Consider the following 25340-nt stretch of genomic DNA (forward strand, 5'->3'; position numbering starts at 1 on the left):
GCATTTGTTGCGTACTGTATTGCATGTTAAAAAAGACTGATGTGACAGCTTGAGCAGATTTCCAAATGTGCTCTCCTACAACAACTCTTCCTCTTCTCAACATGGACTGCGTGTTTCGGGGGCGGGGTTTATGTAAATTTTAGGGTTGGTGATGTCACTAACCCGGGAGGAATGTCGTGTAGTCTCTACCAGCCGTTTGTTGTAGTCCTTAAAAAACGATTTCTTTAAAAGCAAATATCTCCCTTTGCTTTGAACTTTGAGCGTTGTAACTTTGCAGATGTTGTTTATGCTCAAACAGCAACATTACACACTAACTAAAGTTAGAAAAGTGGAATCATAATCAAGGACCCCTTTAAAACTTTATAAAATAAAATAAAATAACAGGCCGACAGGCCGTACGCATCAATTTACGGCGAAAGAGTGACCTCTGACCCGAAGCATGACGTACTGACATCAGAGAATAGAGCAAAACAAAACACTGCTCATGAATTAAGTCTGAAACAAGAATTTTCTTAAAGAGAAATGTCGTCGGAGCTTGAGTTTGTCACCCAGCCCTATTTGTTCGTGAGAATACTTTCTAACCTCTTCGCACAATCTCTCGTCTATGCAGAACTCCATTGTCACTGCATGCTTGCGTTCCGGTCTGTTCTGTTTATGCCGTTTAAAGTGAAGTATACTTTAGCCATACCAGAGAATGTCTAATAAGGGGGAGAAGTTTCACTCTCAGTACACTTCCGGCTTCTGAACTGGTTGCAGTTCCACTCTGATTCCATATGAGGGCGCTCACAGGACGAGTGCAGAATGAATGGAGGTCTATGGCGCTATACTCCTCAAAATCCACTTTTCTCAGGATATAATTTTTTGTCTAGTAATTTGAATGTTGTATTCGAAAGGAGATGCAAAGAAATTACACATTGCTGGGTGTTAGATTTTTTAGAGTCACTTATTTGCTTTAAAAAGTATTTTAAAGTGTCAATGACGTCATACACATCGTACGACCAGAGATACAGCTTTACGGCAATCCTTCAGTCACTTTGGTGCTTTCGCGCTCTGCACTTTCTTTTCACTCGAGGCATCGACAACACAGCTGACACAGGTAAATACACGTGCTAGAAGAGTTTTTGTTTTGTTTGTTTCTGGTCCCGCTTCGGATGCCACGATGCCATCAAGCGGTATCTCTGGTCGTAATCAGTCCTTCACTGACCAATCAGCGTTCATTAGCAGAATGCTAGCGTGTTATGGGCAACAACAACTCAACTTGTAAGAAATCAAAAGGACTTAAGTACTCGTTCATTCAACTTTCGACCTATAACCCATGTTGAACTTGCAAAACCTACAATCAAATCTGAGATTTCTCAACGGCAGTCGGATGAAAGGGACAAATTTAGCCGTATAGCCCCATAGACTCCCATTCATTCTGCACTCATGGGCGATCGCCCCCAGTGGAACTCTGGTGGAACTACAACCAAAATTCGGTACAATAGGACTTAATAGGGAGTGGGCAGGCTCTCCGTAGACGGGCTCTGGCCATACTTAGCCATATATATATATTTGTGTTTCACGTCATTCCATTTAGCTAAAATACTGTATTGAAAAATCAGTATCCAGAAATGTATAAATATGTATGTAGAACTTTAACACAGGTTTTAAACAGGCAAGTATTGGAGAAAAATAATAAAAACAATACTTTCAGACATACTTTTTTTTTTTTTTTTTACTATTTTTTAATAATCATTTAAATAATTATATCAGTGTCCAGTCAGCCAAGATCTGTAAGAAAAAAAGTATACATATTTAATACTGATGTACTTTGCTGTCCTTAGCAGGACAACATATTGCCCACTGTACAATGCAGGATCTTGTGGAGGAAATGGATACTTGTAGAGAATGGCCGTTAGAATGCATGTGTACACTATGCACTGTTTAAATATAGTACTATATATATATATATATATATATATATATATATATATAGTATAGTATAGTATACTACTGTTTAAATTAAATATAGTACATAAAACAGAATGCATTATACAACAGTATACATATCAAACAGCAGTGTGCTTCACTGATCACATGACCTCATCATGCTGCATGATTAATTTAGTGAGTGCAGTCCACATATCTTTTCAGAATTGAATAAAAACGTTATATTAAATGTAAACGTTATAAATTTGTAAGTTTGTGTAAAAATATCTATATAACAGTTTGATCAAATCATGAGTCACAAAAGATATAAAAAATCTAAACTAAATTTGATTTCAGTGTATTAGTGCCCATCCACCTTTTTAGCAGCACTGGTTTCGGAAACTTTTTTCCATTAATTTTTCCCATAGGGATTTTTAAAAAAAGTCTTTGTTAATAAGTGATGAAACAAGCCAATCAGCAATGAGGTGAACCATAACATTACAAAGTATTCAAAAAAATCAGACAAAAAGACTTTTACTTCTTGTGATTCTCTGATAGGTGGAATTTTTGTACAGCATCATGGCTAATATAGTTTTTCCACCACAAATGAATATCATTAATTATCAACCTCGTAGCTCACAGTAGGTCTGTTTTTAATGGTTTATAAGTTGCCTATAAAAATTAATTTCCCTATGGAGAAAATTAATGTTTTTTTCCAAAACCCGACAGTTGCACTCAGGCCAATTCAAGAGCTTTGCTTTGTGGGATATGTTGTTCTGTACAGTGTGTTCTGTTTGAATTGTTCTGGGTAGTCTAAAATTTGCATCAAGAATGAGAACATTCTGACCCAAGCTGCCAGTTCTCACCTGTATCTCTGTACTGTACACTGGTCAGAAACAAGCCATGGGCTGGGGCGGTCAGGTTATTTGGGAATGCCAATGAATCCCGTGCCTCTAGTAGCTCCTGAATCTGCCTAACAGACAGTCTACCCTGACCAACAGCAACCAGCGCCCCAGTCATCCTCCGCACCTGTGAGGGGAAACGTCACACACCAGTGCTGTTATATAACATCACCAGACACGTCCTTTCAAACTAGTGAAATAAAACAGTGCAGAGTCACACATTTAACACTAGGAGGCAGACATCCCATAATGCAACATAACCATCATGTTTATAGGGAAACAAAGCCTGTACTTACTTGTCTGTATAAAAAAGACCTACTTTTAAAAGTGAGTTCCCAGAACTGAATATCTCTGAAAGAAAACAGACACAAATACAAAAATTAAAGAGGACCTATTGTGCTTTGCATTTTCAAATTTCTTTATTGTGCATGAAAAAGCTCGGCAAAGTTAAAAAGTACTTCATATATATATATATATATATATATAAATACAAAATTTGTGATTTGACTGTTGCACAACTCTGAACGAAATTCAATGACGTCAAGGCTGTAATGTTATTGGTTATCAAGGCACATGTGATCCAAGCTAGCAGTTACGTTTTTTCCAGTGGATCCACAGACCCTCATATCTCCCAATAATAATTCAATTCATTTCAATTCACATTTATTTCTATAGTGCTTTTCACAATACACATTGTTTCAAAGCAGCTTTACAGAAAATGCATGTGTCTACATTACAATTTAGAGTGATCTGTTATCAGAGGTGACATTGTCCACGTTTTGTATTTCAGAAATGTACACATACAAACATGCAGTAAGCTAACAATATATTAATTTAAACAATATATTAATTTAAGGCAGAAACAATGAGCTCATTAAAGAAATGAATACATGTCGTCAACAAAATGACTAGGATATATAGAACATTTTGCATAATAAGACCATCTCTAGTTATAATCTTGAGTTTTCTTACAGCAACGAACTCTTCACAAACAATATTCCTCATTTAAATAATTACCGTCCAAGGCATATGCAAAAAAAGGGGCGGTGCCTGATTGAGTTGCTTAAGAAGTGTGCTGAAACTCAGAAACGCGCTCAAAGCGATTGGCCAATCACAACACACTGATCCAGCTGGCAAATCAGAGCACATTGTGCTTTTCGGAAGGAGGAGCTTCACAGAGACCAGAACTAAACAGGGCTGCATTTCTCAAAAGCATCGTAAGTAGATCGTAGAACCGTTACCACCAATGGTCTCTACGATCCACTTGAGCTTACGATGCTTTTTGGAAACAGAAGCATCGTAAGCTCAAGGCAGACTAGGAAGAGAGGTGCTGCAACAATATAAAATGATAAAAATGGTAAAAGGGTATATCTTTAAGCTTTTTAAACCACTATACATATTAGCTCCAATGCTGAAGATGCTACCACAACATGAACGCATTTCCATGTGGGCAGTCACTGAACAACAGTTTCATGGGTGACGACTGAAGATGTGACCTCTTTTGTGTTGTCTCACTCAGTGTATTAATTCTGTCTAGTTGGTACAGTATTTCTCCCATCAAAACTAAATGTGACAGCTATTTTTCTAAGTTGCCTGCATCAAATAAACAACTGGAGATTCAGCAGGAGCACTGGAGCAGTCAGGCTAGATAACATCTCAAGCAGAGCAGACAATATTTACTGCTGGAGAGGTTAAATGTGTCATACTGGCTTTTTTAGCAGGAAAAAAATGATGGCAGAAAATTCATGATGAGATTTCTTTGGAATGTCTTCACAGAAGCGCTGAATGAGATCGTCTGGCTCTCATTTAATCATGGCTTTGAATGAACAAACAGGCAGTGTGCGTTACATGACCAGAGATAAGCATACAACACCAATGCAACGAAAACCTCAAAGGACGCACATGTGTGTCTAATATATAAGCATGCATTTCCAGAACAAGAACTGTGCTCAATAGAATAATATCTAACTGCTTACTGTACTGAACTAAATAAATAAAAAAACATGCATGTGAAACAGTATACAATGATAAACATTGTTACATTTATTTGTGAATTTCCATGGTTCCATATCTAGAAATCACAATTTTTAAATTTGCAGATATTTCCAGATTTTCCGAGCTTCTGCTCGAAGCTGTGTAGGTTTGTAACAAATGTGCATAATGCCAATCTATGCTCTTCAATGGCTGCCGTGAACAACGTCTACTTTGACCCTCAAACACTGTAGTTGCAGCTGATACTAGAAGAGTTTGGTTAGTGTTGTTCAAGTCGAGAAGACGCTGTTTTCTGTCAAATCCACTTCGCTGCACTTCCAAAGGAATGAGGACTCAGGCTCGAATTGATACAGTAAAACAATCTCCATCGCAATTAGTATTACTGTGTATTACAAGTGCAGAGGAAGCTGAAATTCAGATTTGACAATGGCCGTTTGGTTTCCAACATGTGCTGTAAGCAGTCGACCAATCACAACAGACTGGGCTATCTGATCAATCAGAGCAGAGTAGACCAATCACAACAGACTGGGCCATCTGACCAATCAGAGCAGAGTAGACCAATCACAGACTGGGCCATCTGACCAATCAGAGCAGAGTAGACCAATCACAACAGACTGGGCCATCTGACCAATCAGAGCAGAGTAGACCAATCACAACAGACTGGGCCATCTGAACAATCAGAGCAGAGTAGACCAATCACAACAGACTGGGCCATCTGAACAATCAGAGCAGAGTAGACCAATCACAACAGATTGGGCCATCTGAACAATCAGAGCAGAGTAGACCAATCACAACAGACTGGGCCATCTGACCAATCAGAGCAGAGTAGACCAATCACAACAGACTGGGCCATCTGACCAATCAGAGCAGAGTAGTCCAATCACAACAGACTGAGCCATGTGACCAATCAGAGAAGAGTAGGCTCTTGGAAAGGAGGGGTTTAGAGAAACCGAATCCTTTATCGTAAAAAAAACTGTAAAAAAGAGCTGATGCTGCAATGGATTATATGAGAAAATTAAAGTTTTTTTTTTTTTTTAAGGAACTTTTAAAATCGTATAATAGGGGCACTTTAATGTCAGTTAAGCTAACTGGCCCATGTGAACTAGCCATTCCTTGACCCCTTGATTTTAATTGAACATTTAAACATATCTTGTTTCACAAACAATAAACATGTAGGTTACCTAATTAGCTTATGGTCTTTGCCTCATAATCAATCTGCACAATGAATCTACTTTCAATGGCTATGAGATTCTTTTAATGCCACTGTGTGAATATGGCCCTATTGTAGAAATAACTTCTGATCTCATTAACTTAGTGATTGTACAAACATTTCATAACCAACTCAGTGTTATTTTCAATAAAAAACCTGGACATCTAAGCTTATTTGCGACCCATTTAATAATTAATTAATCTTTGTATGACCTAACAGATGTCTCTGACGACCACATGGGGTAATATTCATGATGTTTCTATATTCATGATGCTCCTCCTGGGTGAAGTCCTCAATCTCAATTAATTATGATACAGATGGATTTGGCATTAAATTAACTATTTAACTTCTGTAGTATAAAACCTTGTTTGGATAATGGATTTCTTGTTTGAATCCAAGTCAATAATAAATGTATAGTTTAACTGCATCACTTTAAAGTTACTGTGTCTTCATTTAAAACACACAGGGTTCAATTTAGGCTATAGTTGTCAGGAGAATGACCTGATTTCTTGAGTTGTGATCAAACTGAAATATTAATTGACATTATCTCTCTCTCTCTCACACACACACACACACACAGAGAGAGAGAGAGAGAGAGAGCTACAAATGAGGAGGCTTTCATAAGTGCTTAATAAAACTTTTAAAGGGGAAGATCATTGAAAAGTCAAACTTCTGTCATCATTAACATCATTTATTCTGTCTTAGCAAATTCATATTACTTAGGACCAAAAAGGAGATATTTTAAAGAGGCCAGAACATGTTAACATAATTTCATGCTCAAAACAACACTTTTTTTTTCACATAATGTACATTATTGCAGTACCTCTATTCCTAGGCTGTCTGAAACGCTCTGATTAGGTTTTAGTTTCTACAAATCCCCTCCTTTCGAAAAGCCCAGAGTGCTCTGATTGGCCAGCTGACCCAGTGCGTTGTGATTGGCCAAACACCTCAAGAGTGTGTCGGAAATGTAACAGCCCTTTCCATAAAGGTGAGCTTCAGCTTCACATTGTGACAGACGTTTGTGGAAGAAATATACAGACTTTGATCAAGGCATTTTAGGCAGGTCTGGATCAGTGTTTTCTGTTAGATACAGATCCATTACACTAAAGGAAAAGGAAAACGTTCACACTGCTGTTAATGAAAGATGGCATACGAAGACAAAATGTTCTGTCCTATTTTGATGAACTGGCTAAGTCCACCTTTCAAGAGAAAAATAACTTCTCACTGTGTGAATTTCTTGGGGTTGTGAAGCAAAATGCCTAGATCTAGTTTTGATGCAGACATTCAGTTACATACTATGAGTGAGTGTGTGTAGATGATAAAAGCGGCTGATCCCCTGCAGATCTTGACATTAGTGTGAAACAGAGCAGATGGTGTGTGTGTGTGTGTGTGTCCAGACTGCTCTCTCCCAGCTGAGAGCTGCATATGAGAACCCAAAATGACCCGATGAAGGGATCCCAGTGTGAGCTTTTAAACATGTTCCCCTCAATGCCAGTTGACAAAAAGATTGAATCCAATATTTGGTGATAAAACAGCGTAACGGATTTATAAGCAATTTTTTTGTAGGTCAGTAATTTTTGACCGGGAACACCACAAATGTGAATTTGTGCCATTTTGTACAAAAAAACTAAAACAATTTCACAATAAATTTCCTGATTAAACATTAAAGCACACTAGTGTGATAAACAGTACACATGTTTTTCATACGTTATGTAAAATTGACAAATTTATCCACAAATAATGCTTTTTTTCACTCAAAAGCTGAAGTACGTAAGCTTGGATAATTAAGGCCTACGATCGATAAGTTCCAAAAATAAATACAAAACCTATCCTAATTGAAAAAACAAGCTGACAAAAAGATTGAATCCAATATTTGGTGAAAAGATAGCATAACGAGAGATTCATAAGCAATTTTTTTGCAGGCTGGTCATTTCTGACTGGGAACACTACAAGTGTTATAGGGTTTTCAACGCAGCACAAGGGATATATATGTATATAAAAATAAGAGCGGGCAGTTGTGGCTTAATGGTTAGAGTCCGACTAGTAGGAAATGTAGGTGGGGGAGTGAATGAACAGCGCTCTCTTCCAAGGCACTAAACCCCCAGTCCCTTCCCAGGCGCCACAGCAAAAATGGCTGCCCACTGCACCAGGTGTGTGTTTATGGTGTGTGTGTGAAATCAATACTCAATGCTGTGTGTGTGCACTTGGATGGGTGAAATGAGCACAAATACCAGGTATTGGACACCATGCTTGGCTACACGTCACTTCACTTCATATAATGCAGTCAAGTGACTCTTCGCAGGGAGTTTGATTGACAGGTGATCTGACCAATCATAATCCATCATCCGCCGAATCCACCATTTTTGTCCGACAAAGCAGTCAGGAGAGTTAGTAGATTAACGTTGGAGGATTTGAACTTGAAAAACAGAGTATACTGATGTCTTATGTTCTTTCATGTTTATTTGATGCTATAAATTAACTAGAAGGAAGAGATGATCGGTTCACAAGCAGCTTTAACTGTAGCCGTTTCTCAATATGCGTTCTTGTCTGTACTTGTGTTCTTGTGGACTTGTGAAACGTCATCAGTCGCTGCCCAAGTACTGTTCCAATTCAAAGTTCACATCTAGCCAAGTCCAGTTCAAATCCCCGGATGTGTTCTTGATCCACCCCTTTTACCGAGGATGCATCGAGAGGTGACTTGTGCGGACTTGAGACAGCCAGGTATCCCAGAATGCATCTCACACCAACCAGCAAGCGTCAATAGCGGAAGAGAAACCCCGCGTAATTTAAAAATACTGCTGTAATTGTGTCACGAAATGTAGTTTTAAGAGTATTTCAGGCGAGAATGTAGTTGTTTAAAGCTCAAATCTCTGGTTTATTTATAAAGATAGCGCCTATTTGAACATTTGATCTGACGTTTTCGGAGTTGTGAGAACCAGGCAATCGGACGCTCGGCGCTCATGTACCCCGCCGAGAACAGCCTTTCCTCGGCTAGTGCTGCTGACGTTTTCCGCTGGCTCGGATGTCTCTAGTCTAGTGGTTTAACATGAGGTATAAATCGTCTTGTGTATATCTAACGGGTGATTTATTTATTTATTTTATTTGTCTCATTAATCTATAATTTGTTCCCTGGCAAAACGTTAAGCTGAGGGCAAAGTGAAGTTAGCTTTATTTAGTCTATTTAACTTTAACGTTGTAGCCTAGAGAGCTGACTTATGTTTGAATCGTTTGCTTTATTATTGTATAGCTTCTTATACCTTTTAGGCTACCTATACTTTTATAATGGCTATTATTGATAATTAAAAATGACATTTAACAAAAAAGGTTATGTCATTTTATTTTATATATTTAAAACATAAAATATTTTATTATACATGTTGCCTACATTCTCTTCACTGTACGTACATATATAATAAAATAAAATGACACAACCCTGTCTCTTTTTGCTAAATGTTAGTTTTAATGATCAATATTATAATGTTTTTTATGTATCATATTTTTAAAATGAAAACAAAAAGAGTCAGGGTTGTGTTTTATATTTCGTGTTGTTATAAATATATGCAGTGAAGAATCAGTTGCCTTGCCTGAACCACATTTGTGTGGCCATTATGTTTAAGATTTTTTTTTTATGAAAATGAAAAGAGGCAGAGTGGTGGTTTATAACATATTTTGTTTTATTTGTAGCCTAGATATACATAAAGAGATAACCGTAGTAGCCAGAGCTAGCTGAGTGACGCTATCAAGTACGCCGCTGTTCCATTTCAGAATTATCGGACTTGTGTCCTCCCGTCCTCGGGAGTTCGTTCTCCTGAGTCGAACTTGTCAAGTCCGAACTACCAAGGACTCAAGTCCGAAGTTTGCGTACTTGGTATTGAGAAACGGCTTGAGGCTCTACAGCGATCTGTCACATTAAAGAGCCACAAAACAGTATTTGTTTAAATTTCGACCAAATTTGAAAGTTGAGACTTTGTTACATATCAAAAGTAACCTTGTCTGTCCTGTCTGCCAGTGTGTTGTCAGTGTCCTCTCTGCTCTGTGATGTATGTTTCACTGCGTGAGAACATGTGTTGTGAGAGTGGCGTGGCTTGTCGGACATAGCAACAGTAACTAAAGGGGGCGAGTCTTTGCGAATGGTCAATTATCCCAAATAATCAAATACTGAATGCTTCTTTGGTATTTGCCCAAAATAGTTTTGCTACTAAAATGTTTTCTTTAGTACACTGAACTGAGCTGAAGGAGTATGGAAAGAATAGTATAAAAATGGCCATTCTTCACTGTATCTGACAGGCTATAGTCAGTGTCTGTCCCTCAGCTCATTACAACAAGAGTGAGCAGCCAACACGCTTTTGTCAGCATCGTGGTTTAGTCCAACATCTGTTGCCTAGCAACAGTCTCATCGCACATGCCTAACTCAAGAGCCGACTGATGAAAGACGAGCTTCAAAGACTGGCCATCCTCTGTTGTATAAAGCAGTTTTGCCTTTCATACTGTGTGTTAAGCATTTCTGACATTTCTACATGACATTAAACAATGTAAACATTGCGTTAGCTTGGAGCCGATAATGACCAGAGGTTGAAGAACATGTTACTGACTATAAAAAAATCATAATTGGGATTATTGATGCACAAATTTACTAGGTCCAGGAGGGTTTAAAGCTGTAGGATGAATTTGCATTAGCGACAATTGACAGCATGTTGTAATTTCAGATCCACTATTCATGGATTAGATGACCTTTGGCCTTGATGTTCAGCCATATTATCTTTCTAGGAAATCAGAAGCTATTTATATGATTCTGTGCCAAATGGCCACATCTGCACAATTAATCCCTCTACACATGCTGTTGAGAACTGGCTATTAAAATAAAACGCCAAGATTTCAACTGCATTTCACAAATGACAGAATTAAATCTGGCAAATTGCGAAGAAAGCGGCACTTAAAGGCTTAAAGGCACAGTATGTAATTTTCACCTCTAGAGGTCACATATTCAATACAATAACAAAGGCGTAGCTTGATGACACTGTGAAGGAGCGTGGAATGATGGGAGTTGTCGTCTTCACCTCCACAGCCAATGGAAATCTATCCGACGGGACTCACAAATCATGTTCATGAATGAGGTAATGAAATAAATTTGTATAACAGTTACGTTTGATCACATGATTTTATTTATTTACAGCATTTGCAAAAAGGCGGACTTACTATTTATGTATAACACATGCTGTATTTAATTCCACTGCCATAGACTTGTTAAACAGTGTTAGGAAATGCCACACCGATATTGATCCTTGTTTTATTTCTCGTCCAAAACTCTTCTTGGGTCATCTGATTCACTCGTACGTTTACATTTCTTTGAGTTATCTTTGGCGACAGAACCTGCTAAAGATAACGAATAATTGTGGTCCATGACAACTGCGAATAAAACAACAAAGTGGCGTGCTAGTCTAGACGCTACAACTACTACTTCCGCATTTTTTCATGAGACTCACTGTGTTGGCATGGTTTCTACGGCAGTAAAAGCGGAAATAGAGGATAAAACGGACATAACCTTATTGACAGATGACGCAATGAGGAGGGACGTTATACTGGTTAAAATTGCGAATTTCTCTGGATTTAAACATTGTTGGAAACATTTGGCATAATGTAAGTTCACAAGTACACAAAACATATAACACTGTACTAGCGTTTTTTGGATATTTTAATGCAAAAATCTTGCACATTCTTCCCGGTGCAACTAAATTTTGTTAGAGGTCACACTGGTGCCACCACCATGTTGCATAGCAGATAAGAACTGCCATTTCTGTTCCATATGAAAAACATGAAATGGCAAATGAAACGAAAGCTGTGTAATATATTTGTTTTGGTAAATATCAAGTAAAATAAATATGATTAAAAGGCAAGACTGTCAGTGAATAATGACTTAATACTCAATCTATTATCATTTGGTTTCAGAAGACTATAAGAGATATTGTGCACAAGATATTTGGGCATTTTATTATGGTGCCTTTTTTCAGCAGCATTGCATGGAAAACAGCAGCGTGAACATTCTGCTAAACTTCTCATTTTGTGTTCCATGGAACAAAGTCTTTCAGTTTGGAAAGACTTATTGTTTTATTTATTGTTATTGAAAATCATGTCAACAAATACTGTAGGTATCATCACAACACCAACCAAACCAAGCTTCCTCCAATCTATGGTGCTGTAGCTTTTTACCTGGACAGAAGAGAGTCGTACCTGTGAAAGTGTCTCTGACTGAACGAGACCCCAGGCTCCAGCCGGGCCGACTCTAGGGACTTCACTGGGTTTTTAAAGGGCGTCTCTGAGTTCAAGGCCCGGAAGGTGCTGAAGTCATGGGTTCCTATCAGCAGTGCAGAAGCCTCTTGCATTGCATTGATATCTAGCCTCCTGTGGGGAGAATGAAGTAATGGACAGCATCAAACTCTGTTTTATAACAGACTGTGATCAACAGTATTTTAATACTGCATTTATTTACTTTAGGAGTATAGTAAAACAGTAATATTATTGAAATATTACTGAAAATTTAAATAACTGTTTTCTATTTTGATATATTTTAAAAGGTAATTTATTCCTGTGATCAAAGCTGAATTTTCAGCATCATTACTCCAGTCTTCAGTGTCACATGATCCTTCAGAAATCATTCTAATATGATGATTTGCTGCTCAAGAAACATTTCTTATTATTATCAATGTTGAAAACAGTTCTGCTACTTCATATTCATCTCGCCGGTGACACACTGTTTTTCGCCTAATATATAGTAGGGAAGTTTGCGATTTCAGATGTAGCCAACCATTTACTTAATTCCTGAATGAATCAGATTTGAACGAATCAAATGAATGAATGACTCAATAACTTAATCATTTAGACATTTACCGCCACCTACAGTGTTAGTATCTTTTTTAGCGTATCATTTCATTAAATATATATATTTTGGTGATAGTTCGCCCCAGAAAAAAATTAATGAATCAAACGGTTTATTTACATTTACTCACCTTCATGTAATTTCAAATCTGTATGAACATAAAAGAGGATATTAGAATCTAAATACCAATTCAGATGCAGCTTCTAAAAAACATCAAGGTCGTTGTAGCCTAAAAGTTTGTGAATCAAATTAAAAAAAAAATTCTAAAAGCAATTTTTTGTAATTTCTATTTAATGTTTTTTTTTAGTGCATTAAAATCATTTAATGCACAGCTAGCCGTGGATTATCACGCTTATACCATGGTAATTTGCCAGCATTGACAACTTAAAACTGTTATTAATGTTTGCAATGCAACATTTGACCAAAAGGGTCTCAAACTGATGTTTATTTTCGTCAGTTATGGCTTGTAGATCTAAGCATTCTGCCCACTTTGAATCAGACACAGAAACAAAGCGTAAATAGTGCGTAAGATTACATTTATTTTAATTAATGAATTATAGCACTTATTTATTCATTATTGAGGGGGGGTGGGGGGTGTACCTGCATCTGTTCAGCGTCTTTCTCTATTGACAAGTTTATTATTAAGTTTTTACTATTATTAAGTTGAATTATTTCATAATAGCACTTAATAGTCCTATATATATTTTATGGACAACTAACAGGCATTAGACGCGCAAGTCAGCAAATATTCCTGATGATTTATTGGCGTGAAGTTTCGTGCACAATGACAAACAGGAGTGCAACATTCTCGAAAAACAATAAGCAGAGTGGACTGCCATAGCATCAATGGAAAACATTACTGCAGTCTTCAACATGCCTGTGTTTACGATTAGAAATGTCTAACACATTTCGCTTGCGTAGGTGATTGTAGCCCGTAGTCCGAATCTGTATCTGTATGCCTGAGACTGTCTGAATACTTGTAAATGTTGTAAAAGGAGACACATTATGCAGAAGTATAATTTGCTGTTATGTGTGTTTGCCTGCAGTTGCTGTGTGACGTGCGTTCGCTGCGGGCGTATCGTAACGAAAAGACCGTTAAAATCGATTTCCTATTTTTGTTTTCGAAACTTGTGTTGGTTGGTCCGATCGATTGTGCAATCGATTTTCGAACGTAAAGTGACAGCCCTAATATATATATATATCATATTTTATATTAATCATAATTAATATATATATTAATCATAATTAATATATATTAATAATTTTCATTGCATGCTTTAAATTATTAAAATTGATTAATTCTAACTTAAGACACATACGTCAAGGAACACTGAGATGAGCACAACCTCGACATCCATTTTTAAAGGACTTAATCCAGTTTATGTGAGGGGAATAGCAGTTCTTATGAATGAGATGGAAAGCCAGATGGAATGTGTGTGTTCATGGACCAGACATAAGACGACAGTGGGTGTTGTTCTGCGTCACTACGAGCCTGAAGCTTATCTTGGCCTACTTTCTCACTAAAAATGAAGACAGTGTAAAAAATAGCATTAATGTTCACTCGTCACCTTGGAGACGAGCCTCTCGCTCCATCGTGGGCTTCAAAAAGACATTTGAGGCATGCACTGCCGAAACAATGCATGCTTTCCTCATCTGCGTTCTTTGGTTTCAATGTTGGCCTAGATAATCATTTGCTTGCCCCTGCGATGGGTCTTGTTTGTGAGTGTGTATAATTCATGTGCAGCTTTTTCCAGTGCTTGTTCCTATTCCTCTCTGAGAGGATTTAGCTTCTGTGACACAGGCGTAGTGATGCAGTTTTAGACAGAAGCCCTCTGAGCACGTGCAGAAGAGCGGGGGTGGCACTCACGTGTCTCGTAATGCCCAGCATAGATCCCTCTCCGTTACTGGCATTTCTGTGTGATGTCTGAGACCCGAAGCAAAGCGGTACACATATGTCCGTGATATGGCCTGATAGCGTGCGTGGAAGTCGCTGTGGACACGGTAAGCCCTGGTGATTCTGGGGGGAAAAAGACAGAAAAGCAGACACTGATTCAAATCTGTTAATGTGCAAATGCTCATGTGTTTGTTTTGCAAACTCACCCGCCAATTTCCACTGAAAAAGGTTCAAGTTAGTCCAGAATAATCAAGACACTGGAGGAAATATCATAACACTGGTTCTCATGAAAGAAAAACAATAGTCACTCAAAATTCAAATGCATCTTGATGTAATAACAAACAAATCTGGTTTATTTTAACAAAAGAGCAACACGGAAATATGAGTCTCTTTTGCTCACCAAGGCTGCACTTATTTAATCAAATCATATTTTTTTCTTATTATTATTATCAAAGTTGAAAACAGTTTTTGCTGCTTAACATTTTTGGGGAAACTGATACCATTAAAAAATTTGTTGGAAGATTAACAAAACAGAAATTCATACTTTTATTTAGCAAGGATGCATGACATTGATCAAAAGTGACAGTGAAGACATTTACATTGATACAAAAGTAAATAAATGTAATTAATACTGTTCATTTGAACTTTCTATTCATCAAAGGCACTGAGACTATAATATATATTTATTATTATTTATTATTATCATTTTTTTTCTCCATAAAAATTACTTTACTTAATTAATAATTTCCAGGTCTAGAAATCCCGCTTAAAATTCACTCATACAGTATGGTTGTCCAAGCTCATGCTAACGCTGGTTCTTAAAATGTTAAAAGGACAAATTAATGACATAAGATTGATTTTTAGCTGTTTTGTCTTATTTAATTTTATTATTATTTTAAAGGATTTTAAGCCATTCTGCGGCCCCCTAATTGTTCCAGGCCCCCTTCATTGAGAACCACTGTTGTAGACACACTGAATAAAGAACCAAACCATTTCTAGAAACCTGATTAATCAATGCAACCACTTAGCAATGCACTAAAAACCTCTCAGAACACCTTCAGAAACCACACAACCTTGGGAACCACGCATAGCAACACCCTAGTAACAGGACAGCGAGTTTTGCACAGGAAAACGCCTCACATTTTACTCAGAACACATACAAATCTAGTCCTTTTTACTACATATATAGTAATTAGTTGAATAACAGTGAAACTTACAACAGTATTTACATCATCTGTAAGGTTTTTACGACGCTAGATGCTGCTCCAAACACTGTCACCTACTGTGATGGCGCTCTTCATCTGACTAAGTGCTCTTATGGATTAAACTGGTGGTCTTGAAACCCCATGAGTTATATGTTGACTCACAAAAAGCTTCAACTCTTCATTAAACATTCATGCAATCCAGTCCCATGAGGCCTTTTGAGAGGACCAGTCTATCACCGTCAGACCTCCCTAAAGCACATGACAGAGGGCTTCATTACTATTCATGAGAAGACAGTATGGATATTCTGTCAATATACTTGTGAGTTTAATGGTAACGTGACAAATCGACAAAAAAAATAAGTTCAAAAGTCACGGATGTTGACATTCAACACACTTACTGTGATGAGGTCATACGAGTCAAATGAAGAGGGTTTATGATACGTTATGTTAACAGAAAGGGGACTTTTACAAAGAACCGTCCACAGATGCAAGATAAACTGCTAATGTTCTGCTAACCAAAATCATTATATTATTTCAAATCATACTAAGGATACCCCGATATAAAACTTTCTGTATATAAAAATTAATAAATATTTTAAATCTGCATTTATAAACAAAAATTACATCAGTATCAAAATGTGTGATATTTATTAAGGTGATATTTCATATAATGGAATCGATTTTCAGATATACATTTTATCTTTGTGAGAGCATATTTTTATAAAGAAATAATTTAATTAATTGAAATGATCAATACAGTGTCAAACCCATAATTATACATAATTGAATTATGGGAGTTTAATAGAACATTTTTACATATATTGTACAACGATCAAAAAAAAAGGAATAATATTTACCCCCACATTTTAAATATCCAGGATAATTTTGTCACGTTTTTGTGGCATTTTTGTGAAATTATTAAATAAAATCAGGCATCAAAACAATTTAAACTAGAGTAAGTAAGATAGAGATAACTGTTTATAGTTTTTGAAATACATAAAATATATAATAAATTATTAAAATACACTACAGTTCAGAAGTTTCAGTATTTTTTGACAGTAAATACATTTGTTACAAAAGCTTGCTATTTCAAATAAATGCTGTTCTTTTGAACTTTCTATTTATCAAAGAATCATGAGGAAAAAAATCCATCAAGGTTTCCACAAAAATATGAAGCAGCACAAGTGTTTTTAACATTGATAATAATCAGAAACATTTCTTGAGCATCAAATCAGCATATTAGAATGACTTCTGAAGGATCATGTGACACTGAAGACTGGAGTAATGATGATGTAATGACAGGAATAATTTACATTTTAAAATACTGTATATTCAAATAGAGAGCAGTTATTTTAAATTGCAATAATGTTTCAAAATATTACTTTTAAACTGTATTTTGATCAAATAAATGCTGCTGAGCATAAGAGACTTCTTCAAACAATGAAAAAAAAAAAATCATCTAAGAATCTCCTTCAGGTCTACTATTTTCATTAGTCTATGTGGATCCAGTCTTCAGTGGCCAGTGAGTTCTAAACATAGCGAAGCAGAGAGAAAAGAGCGCATCTGCCAGCAGCATCTCCAGCTAAAAGCACCATTAGACTCTGACAGCGTCTCTTCAGGGTCGCCGGGGCGTTTTAGGGGCAATTTCCACCAGTTTGCGCCTCCACTCACAACACCAAATAAAGAAGATGACAAGCTCAGGCTCCCAGAGGAGTCTGTCAGTGGATATTAATGATTCACCAGCACCAGTCGCTAATCGCTGCTAACAGGAACATGGAATAAAACACAAACAGACCAGACATGAGCACTGTGTGCCCTCAAGTTTTAAAGAGTTTTTGTGACATAAGGCAAATGTAAAATGAAAATGGCACTGAAACAGTTACTAGATTAATCAATTCTTGTAGCATTCCAAGAGATTCCCAGGCATCTGTGCATGATGAGCATTAGTGACATTGATTCTTGATGTGAATGGTTCATGGTTCCTGTGACCTCAATCAGACCTGAGGTTCCCCAACCCACAACCACTAAATTATTCATCACTGCTCGTCACACCAGCCGACTACACAAACTACACAAACTTATACAATTTGGATTGAAATAAAAAATATGAAATTAAAATTCTGTCATCATTTACTCACCCTGATATCCTTCCAAACCTGTAAGACTTTCGTTCATCTTTGAAAAAAAAATGAAGATCTTTAAATGAAATCTGAGAGATTTCTGTCCCTCCACTGACAGTCTACGCAACTACCACTTTGACGTTTCATACCAGTTTCATATCAGCACAAAATTATTTTCTTTAAAGGATTCACTTGGTCACTAATGGCGCATTTCCACTGCATGGTACGGTACGGTACGGCTCGCTTTAAATGGTACCACCTCTGTTGAGGTTCCAAGCGTACCGTACCGATACTAAAATGTGACGTGAAAACACTGCAGATCACTGATTGGTCAGACAGAATCATCACTACCAGCGTCATTGTATTTACGACACGAGACACTAAACCCGCTAGATTTAAATAGCCAGTAGACAACAGCCAGCGCTGTAGTGCCTGTTTTAAAAGTATTTGCTTTAAAAAAAAAAAAGAGTATAAACTTCAAAAAAGAAATGGCTGAATCGTGGTCAGTGGACGAGGTGCAGACGTTCCTCTCGTTGGTTGCCGAGGAGTGGATGGGGAAACACGGAATGAAAAATTCGCATTTAATATGATGATATCATGGCAGTAGAGACGGCAACTATAACGATCAGTCCCACCCACTTTGAAGCGGTACTAACTGCAGTGGAAAAGCAACCGAGCTAAAGCGAACCGAACCGTGCCGTACCGAGTCGAGTCGTACCACGCAGTGGAAAAGCGAAGCGAGCCGAACCGTTCCGCGCCGAGTCGAACCGTACCGAGCCGTACCATGCAGTGGAAAAGCACCATAACAGCTAAACACCACACCAGCATACTACAGAAGATGTGTCAAGGTGACTTTGTCAAAGCAATTTACAGAGCATTTAATACAAGGGAAGGTCTGCCTAGAGCAACATGGGATTAAATCTCTTGCACAACAGCGTCTGGGGGTCCAAGTAATTCCCATGAATCCTCCCTTCAGGGGTTTGGGGTTTGAATCTCCAGATAACTGGCCCTGATCTTCCACAACTAAGCAACCTCCAAAGACTGCAGCAGATCTGAATTAGCCATGTGTGTGTGTGACATTGACAGTGACAGCAATGTGTGATATTGTTTGAAAGACTTTTAAAAGAAAAACTTTGAGTTAATGCTTTATGAGTGTCATGTTTTCAATGTTTAATGGTGTGTTCACACTCGATTGAAATAAACTATTGCGACTGCTCTGTTAATGCAGTTCATTTGTGACCCTGGACCACAAAACCAGTCACATGGGTCACTTTTTGGAAATTGAGATTTATACATCATCTGAAAGCTGAATAAATAAGCTTTCCACTGATGAATGGTTTGTTAGGATAGGAGAATATTTGGCCGAGATATAACTATTTGACCATCTGGAATCTGAGGGTGCAAAAAAAACGAAACATTGAGAAAATCACCTTTAAAGTTGTCCATTTATGTTCACGATTGTGCTCCATTCACTCACAAAAATAAATGTTTTATATATTTACGGTAGGAAATTTACAAAATATCTTCATGGAACAGGATCTTTACTTTTAGTTTTTGGCATAAAAGAAAAATCGATAATTTTGACCCATACAATGTATTGTTGGCTATTGCCACAAATATACCCGTATGACTTGTGACTGGTTTTGTGATCCAGGGTCACATTTGCCCTGGTGTGCCCCAAACAAGCAGACATAGACCCCTGAAAAAGAGCTTCCAAACAAACTCTGGTGCAGTTCGAGTGAAAGTGAAATATAAACGCAACCCAGACTAAAGACGAACCAAAAACAGGATGTGATGTCACAAGATGCGACCCTAAAAAAGACAGCATCCCTGGTTAATCTCATCACGGGAGATACGTTGAAGGCGTCAGAAACGTTTTCTTGCAGCAGATCATTGTTTGTGTGTGTATCGGAGGGATTCCTGGTTCTGTTTTGACTCCTTTACACATTTCATAAGCTCTTCTTGAGTTCTCAGCTGGTAAAAAATACCATCATGTCAGCTACGCACATACGACGAGTGTCCAGCACACTGCATTATGTTGGATGTTCGCAAAATGTGCGTCATGAAATCTGTCTAATCAGGTTTTGACCTTCTCCTTATTCCTTTTATTTTGTATCTTTAGGTTCAGTATTAAAAATCATTTTCTTTTTTGGTTTGTTTATTGTTTGCTTGCTTTTTTACACTTTATTGGAAACTAGTTCTGCAGCAAAAGGTACCAGACATGCAGACAACACATAATACACATGACACATTCATACTTCATATCAAAATCTACCTATGAATAGTTCATTAAACCAACAGCCAACCAAACAAAACAAAAAACCTTAAAACCGTTTGTTCTTCCACCCGGCACCCTAAAACGTAGCCAACACTTGAAATTCTTTATATAAAGGATGATCTAAAATTCTTACAATCGGATGTGTCTTATTCAAATCCTGTCTGTGATAAATGTCAATATGCTGAATTTGACTTACCCCTATGACCTTTCCTGACACCTTAACAAGACTATTCAACCTATTTGTTAATGTAAGATTGCCAAACCAAGCTACAATAAAAACACTGATTCAATAAAAGACTTATAAAAGAATGTCAGCATCTTGGCTCATACATTAAATGCTTTTCCAATTTAGGAAACCTGTTTAAAACATTCTGTATTTTTGCAATGTTTTTTTTTTTATTTTAATATATGATAATATGTGTATCCAGGTCAGAAATTATTCTAATATGCTGATTTGATGCTCAAGAAACATTTCTTATTGTAATCAATATTTAAAACAGCTGCTTAATATTTTAGTTGAAACTGTGATCATTTTTCCCCCAGGATTCTTTGATAAATAGAATGTTCAAAAGAACAGCATTTATTTGAAATATAATTGTTTTGTAAAAATGTAAAATATTTTAATGTCACTTTTGATCAATTTAATGAATTCTTGTTTCATAAAAGTAATAGTAATTTCTTTCAAAAAAAAAAAAAAATCTTACTGACCTCAAACTGTTAAACAATAGTGTATATAAAAAATGTGGTTCAAAAACAATGGAAGCTTGTTTCCACCACAGAATTAAAAAAATAAAAAAGCTAAATGCGACTTTTTCCTCACAATTGCAAGTTATAAAGTCAGAATTGTGAGAAAAAAGTCAGAATTGTGAGTTTTTTATCTCTGACTTTATAATTTGCAATTGTGAGTTTATATCCTGCAATTCTGAGTTTATATCCTGCAATTCTGAGGAAAAAAAAGTCAGAATTGTGAGATAAAAGGTCGCAATTACCTTTTTTATTTTTTATTTAGTGGTGGAAACAAGCTTCCATAAAACACATACAGCTTTTTAACTCCCACCTTATAGGTTCTGCTTTCAAGTGGAAGTTTAAGGCCTCCACCAGGGTTTGCTCCGGCAGTGGGGGTTTGTCTGCTCTCCGCTGGATATCCACATGTGCAGAGTTACACAAGGCATGCACACCAGTGTCTGTTCTACTGGAGATGGACACTGACACCTCATTGACCGGCTTTAGTCTTCGCACTGCACTCTACGCAGAAAGAAACAAACAACAGCGATGAAATTAATGGTATCCAGACACTTAGGGCCAGATTTACTAAACAGATCAAATTAGCGTGAGAGTGTAATTCCAAAAAAAGCGCAGAATGGAGTGGAAAATTCTGCCTCTGATCTACTGACGACGCGCAAATTAACACCAGAACTACCAAGGCAGTCATTTTAAAATTTTGCAATGTAATAACTTTGTTGAAATAAAACCAACAATAAATGTTGATAATGTAACTAGAGGACCCTGACTTTTCCTAAATGTGTCTATATTTTATTCTATCATTGTTATTTTATTAAAATTACAAGACACAAAAGAGTTTTGAGTATTTCTACCTTGAATGGCCATAACAGTCATACTGACCGTATGCATACAATTTTCATTGTAATTTTACAGCATGATATTTTTTGCTCACTAAAACAAATATTGGTTACTAAATCAGTTTGTTTTCTCACAGTTTATTATATTTTCATATTCTTTTCCCGTGACGGTCAGAATGACTGTTTTGGCCAGTTTGGGGCATATGCGTTTCATATGTGCCTATAAAGGTTTTACCTATGCATTGAAATGCATATTGGCGATGTTTTCATAAGTTACTGTATTCTAATATCCAAGGATGAATACATTTGTTTTCATTTTACAAAGAAAATAATAGAAAATTGATCTTTGTATCTGTAATTACAATAGCTGTTCTGTTGTTGTCGATTAACTAATAAATTTTCACATACGTTAGAATTAAAATGTAGTGTTCTGATGTTTATTATTACCTATCCTAACATTACAGACCCATTTATTCTTAGATTTGATATAGCTTATTGAAATAAATAACGTATGAGCGGTCAGAATGACTGCTTTGGCCATCATAGTACTTATAGAATTCCGGTAGTTCTAGTGTTAAAGAACACAGACGCATTTAAAAAGTATTTTGAATATGGCTAGTTTTAGTATGTTGTATTATGTTTAGTAAAGTTGGTTCTTAGATAGGTTGTTTTAGTGATGAATTTGTATTAGTATAAGGTGTGTATGTGTTTAACTGTGATTGTAAATTGTGTAAATGTGAAACGTATTGTAATTTTGTATTTATAATACTATACAATACCAATGTACCTGTTGCTAGGAGTGAAGTTTGTGCTTTACGTCAAGGACCGCAATGGAAACAAGTTTTTAACTTTGTGTTATCCTTGACAAATTTGTTTCATTTCTTTTTTGTGCAACAAATCCAATCCAATCTATGCAAGAGCAGCTAACGTAACTGTCTTGCCAACAGAAATACATCACACAGGGATTTTACAGCAAAACATTTATATTACATTTCCAAAAGAAATGCAGTTTAAGGAGCAGACATATTGCTTTGAAGAGGATGACATGCTTTGAGACAAGCACCAGAATTTGAATGCATTAAAATAGAGAACTGGATTGTGTCAGTTTCAACGGACGTTTTCTTGCCGAAACAAGTATAAAACAAACAAACTGGCATCAGTCATGAGGGAAAGCCATTTGAGATAGTTAACTGTGTTTGATTGTCAGGCAGAGACTGACCTCTAAATGATTCTCAACCCCTTCTCCAGCTTGATGGGCTGGTGTTCTCATCACGCCACTGAGGACAGAAGGACAAGCAGACATGTGGTGTTATAACTTATAACAGCTCAGTAAGGAAGAAGCGTGACTGTGCTTGTCATGGAGACAGACCTGTATTTGGTCCCTGCGTATTGGAAAAAGATTAAATAACGGGCGGTGGAGTGTAGCATGTTTCCCGGTGTGTTCGTTTGACGTTTGTCAGAACGAGAAGTTAACAGGATTTAAAAAGCAGTATACGGCCCATAAATAAGTAGCCATTAGATGTCGTATACCCCAAATAATGCTGTACCACACACACGATACAAGTCATGTTAAAAATCAGAGGCATGTGTGAGCGCCACAAAGGAAAACACAGCTGCTGTCTGACGTTTAGAAGCCGAAGCGATGCCTGTTTAAAAAAAAGGCGTTGAACTGCCAAATTACTTAAAACACACATATTGTCAGCCTTGAGACGTGTTTACCTTAAAAGAGTATTTATTTCTATGCCATGTTTGGATTTATTTGACAATATTTATTTTCTAAATGTTGGAAATTTAAAGGCGGAATTGGAGGACGACAAAAAAAACTTTCAAAAAAATCCGCGGGAGCAGGGACAAACCTGACGTAGACATTGACGTAATGATGATTGACAGCGCTCTGGTGTACATTGTTAAAACATTTTTTTTAAAGATTTTATGGATACTAAATGTGAGTTTTGTGGAATGTAGAAGCAGACTGTTGTTCGTATATTTTTTTCCAACTGCATTTGTTGTAGAATATTTTGGAATGAAATGGAAGATTTTTAGGTGAAAAGGGTGATTCATAATTTAATTTATTAACTGCATCAAAACTTACAGTGTACCTTTAATAAATGCTGTAAAAAATTTAGATATTGCTTATTGATAGTTTATTAACTAATGTTAACTAATGGGGCCTTAATTGTAAAGTTTTGCTGAAAGAAAAATAATGAAAATATTTTTACTGGTGTAAAAAAAATATTTGAAGGATGACCTTATAAGGAAAGTTAAAAGGATAGCTCACTTTAAAATTAAAATAATTTACTCACCCTGGTGTTGTTCTAATGCTGCCTGTATGCCCTTCTTTCTTTTATGGGCCACAAAAGGATATTAAATACTTTTTTATATTTTAAAAATACTATTTATGTAACATGATGTACCTTGTTCTCTGAGATGAATATATCCATTGTGTTCCCCGTAACAAGAAGTTATCACATTCACATCCGTCAACTGTCACTCTGACTGTTATCAGACAAAAGAAGTTCCGGTCCAGAGATATTTAACTCGAAAGCACACAGATACACACAGAAAGCACACAGACACTTTACTTTGTATTTCTAGGCTTTGTATTTCATGTCATGTTTTTGTTCATCTTGATTTCTCACAACGTGTGTGCTTTTTCATAACTGCGGTGCTAATGGAGTCTCACGAATATGTGTTATTGTGCAGAGAAGCCCAACGGCCAAGGTCAAGAATTACGTTAAATACATTAAATTTTGGTTTGTTTTCACTAAACCCTATCGTATACCCCCAGAACACTTGAAATATCTGGCACGTGTTGCACTTGCATGGGATCATACTTTTGAGTATTTTTTAAAAAGCTTAATGCTGGTTCAATGCCAATATAAGGACGAGCTCGAGCGGGACATTTTTATTATTATTTTTCTCCTTATGTGGTCAATAACAGAAAGAAGTGCATGCAGCATTATAACAATGTTTAATTTTCATTTTAGGGTGAACAATCGAAGTGTTCGAAATCGCCCCCTATACCTTAAATAGGGTATGGCGAGGTAGGCTATAGGGTATGAGGGGACAGCCATTTGTAGTGGTGACCAAAACCATAGTGAAAGTTATCAAGTGCACTCATTCAATCCAATAATGCACCGCAATAACGACGTATGCTCAACGGCTAGAGAATACCCATAATGCACTGTGAGGGTCGTCGTGCTGAATGAATTCCAGCGTCTGGTTCAATGTGGCTAAATCATTCAGATATAAATTCATTTTTTAATTTAATTAAGGTTTATACATGCTAGTTTCCATGACAGAGTTCAAGACAAATTCCACTGTCCGAGTTCACTCACTCGTTTTCATTCACTCCTTCAACACTCTCAGAAAATAAA

The 25340-nt window shown here is 36.7% G+C and overlaps 1 protein-coding gene across 4 annotated transcripts; it reads right to left on the reverse strand.

Annotated features, from left to right (window-relative positions):
* Window positions 1-1717: 1717 nt before the first annotated feature.
* pusl1 (pseudouridine synthase like 1) lies at window positions 1718-23604 on the reverse strand. 4 transcript variants are annotated; one of them, XR_014604237.1, is made up of 8 exons: window positions 23333-23604; window positions 23183-23240; window positions 21441-21628; window positions 14754-14903; window positions 12241-12411; window positions 3130-3161; window positions 2775-2937; window positions 1718-1770 (listed from the first exon to the last, which is right to left on the reverse strand). XR_014604237.1 is itself a non-coding variant. In XM_084100123.1 (8 exons), exons 1-8 carry the CDS (start codon window positions 23389-23391, stop codon window positions 1760-1762), a joined length of 855 nt encoding a protein of 284 aa, XP_083956249.1. In that variant the 5' UTR covers window positions 23392-23604; the 3' UTR covers window positions 1718-1759. The 4 variants fall into 4 exon arrangements, 3 of the variants coding, with proteins under 3 accessions (XP_083956249.1, XP_083956248.1, XP_083956250.1); XM_084100123.1 differs by having other exon boundaries at window positions 3107-3161; XM_084100122.1 differs by lacking the exon at window positions 1718-1770 and having other exon boundaries at window positions 2602-2937; window positions 3107-3161.
* Window positions 23605-25340: the final 1736 nt, after the last annotated feature.

The sequence above is a fragment of the Abramis brama genome (assembly GCF_963993115.1).
Source record: "Abramis brama genome assembly, chromosome: 23".
NCBI lineage: Eukaryota > Metazoa > Chordata > Actinopteri > Cypriniformes > Leuciscidae > Abramis > Abramis brama.

Bases quoted from the DNA above. Each gene is read 5' to 3' on its own strand.
- pusl1 (XM_084100122.1), bottom strand. From the start codon at position 23,391: ATGCTACACTCCACCGCCCGTTATTTAATCTTTTTCCAATACGCAGGG. The intron at 21,629-23,182 runs GTCAGTCTCTGC...CTTTCTGCGTAG, and splicing joins GGGTTGAGAATCATTTAGAG to AGTGCAGTGCGAAGACTAAA. The intron at 12,412-14,753 runs GTGAGTGCCACC...TTCTCCCCACAG, and splicing joins TGCTGGGCATTACGAGACAC to GAGGCTAGATATCAATGCAA.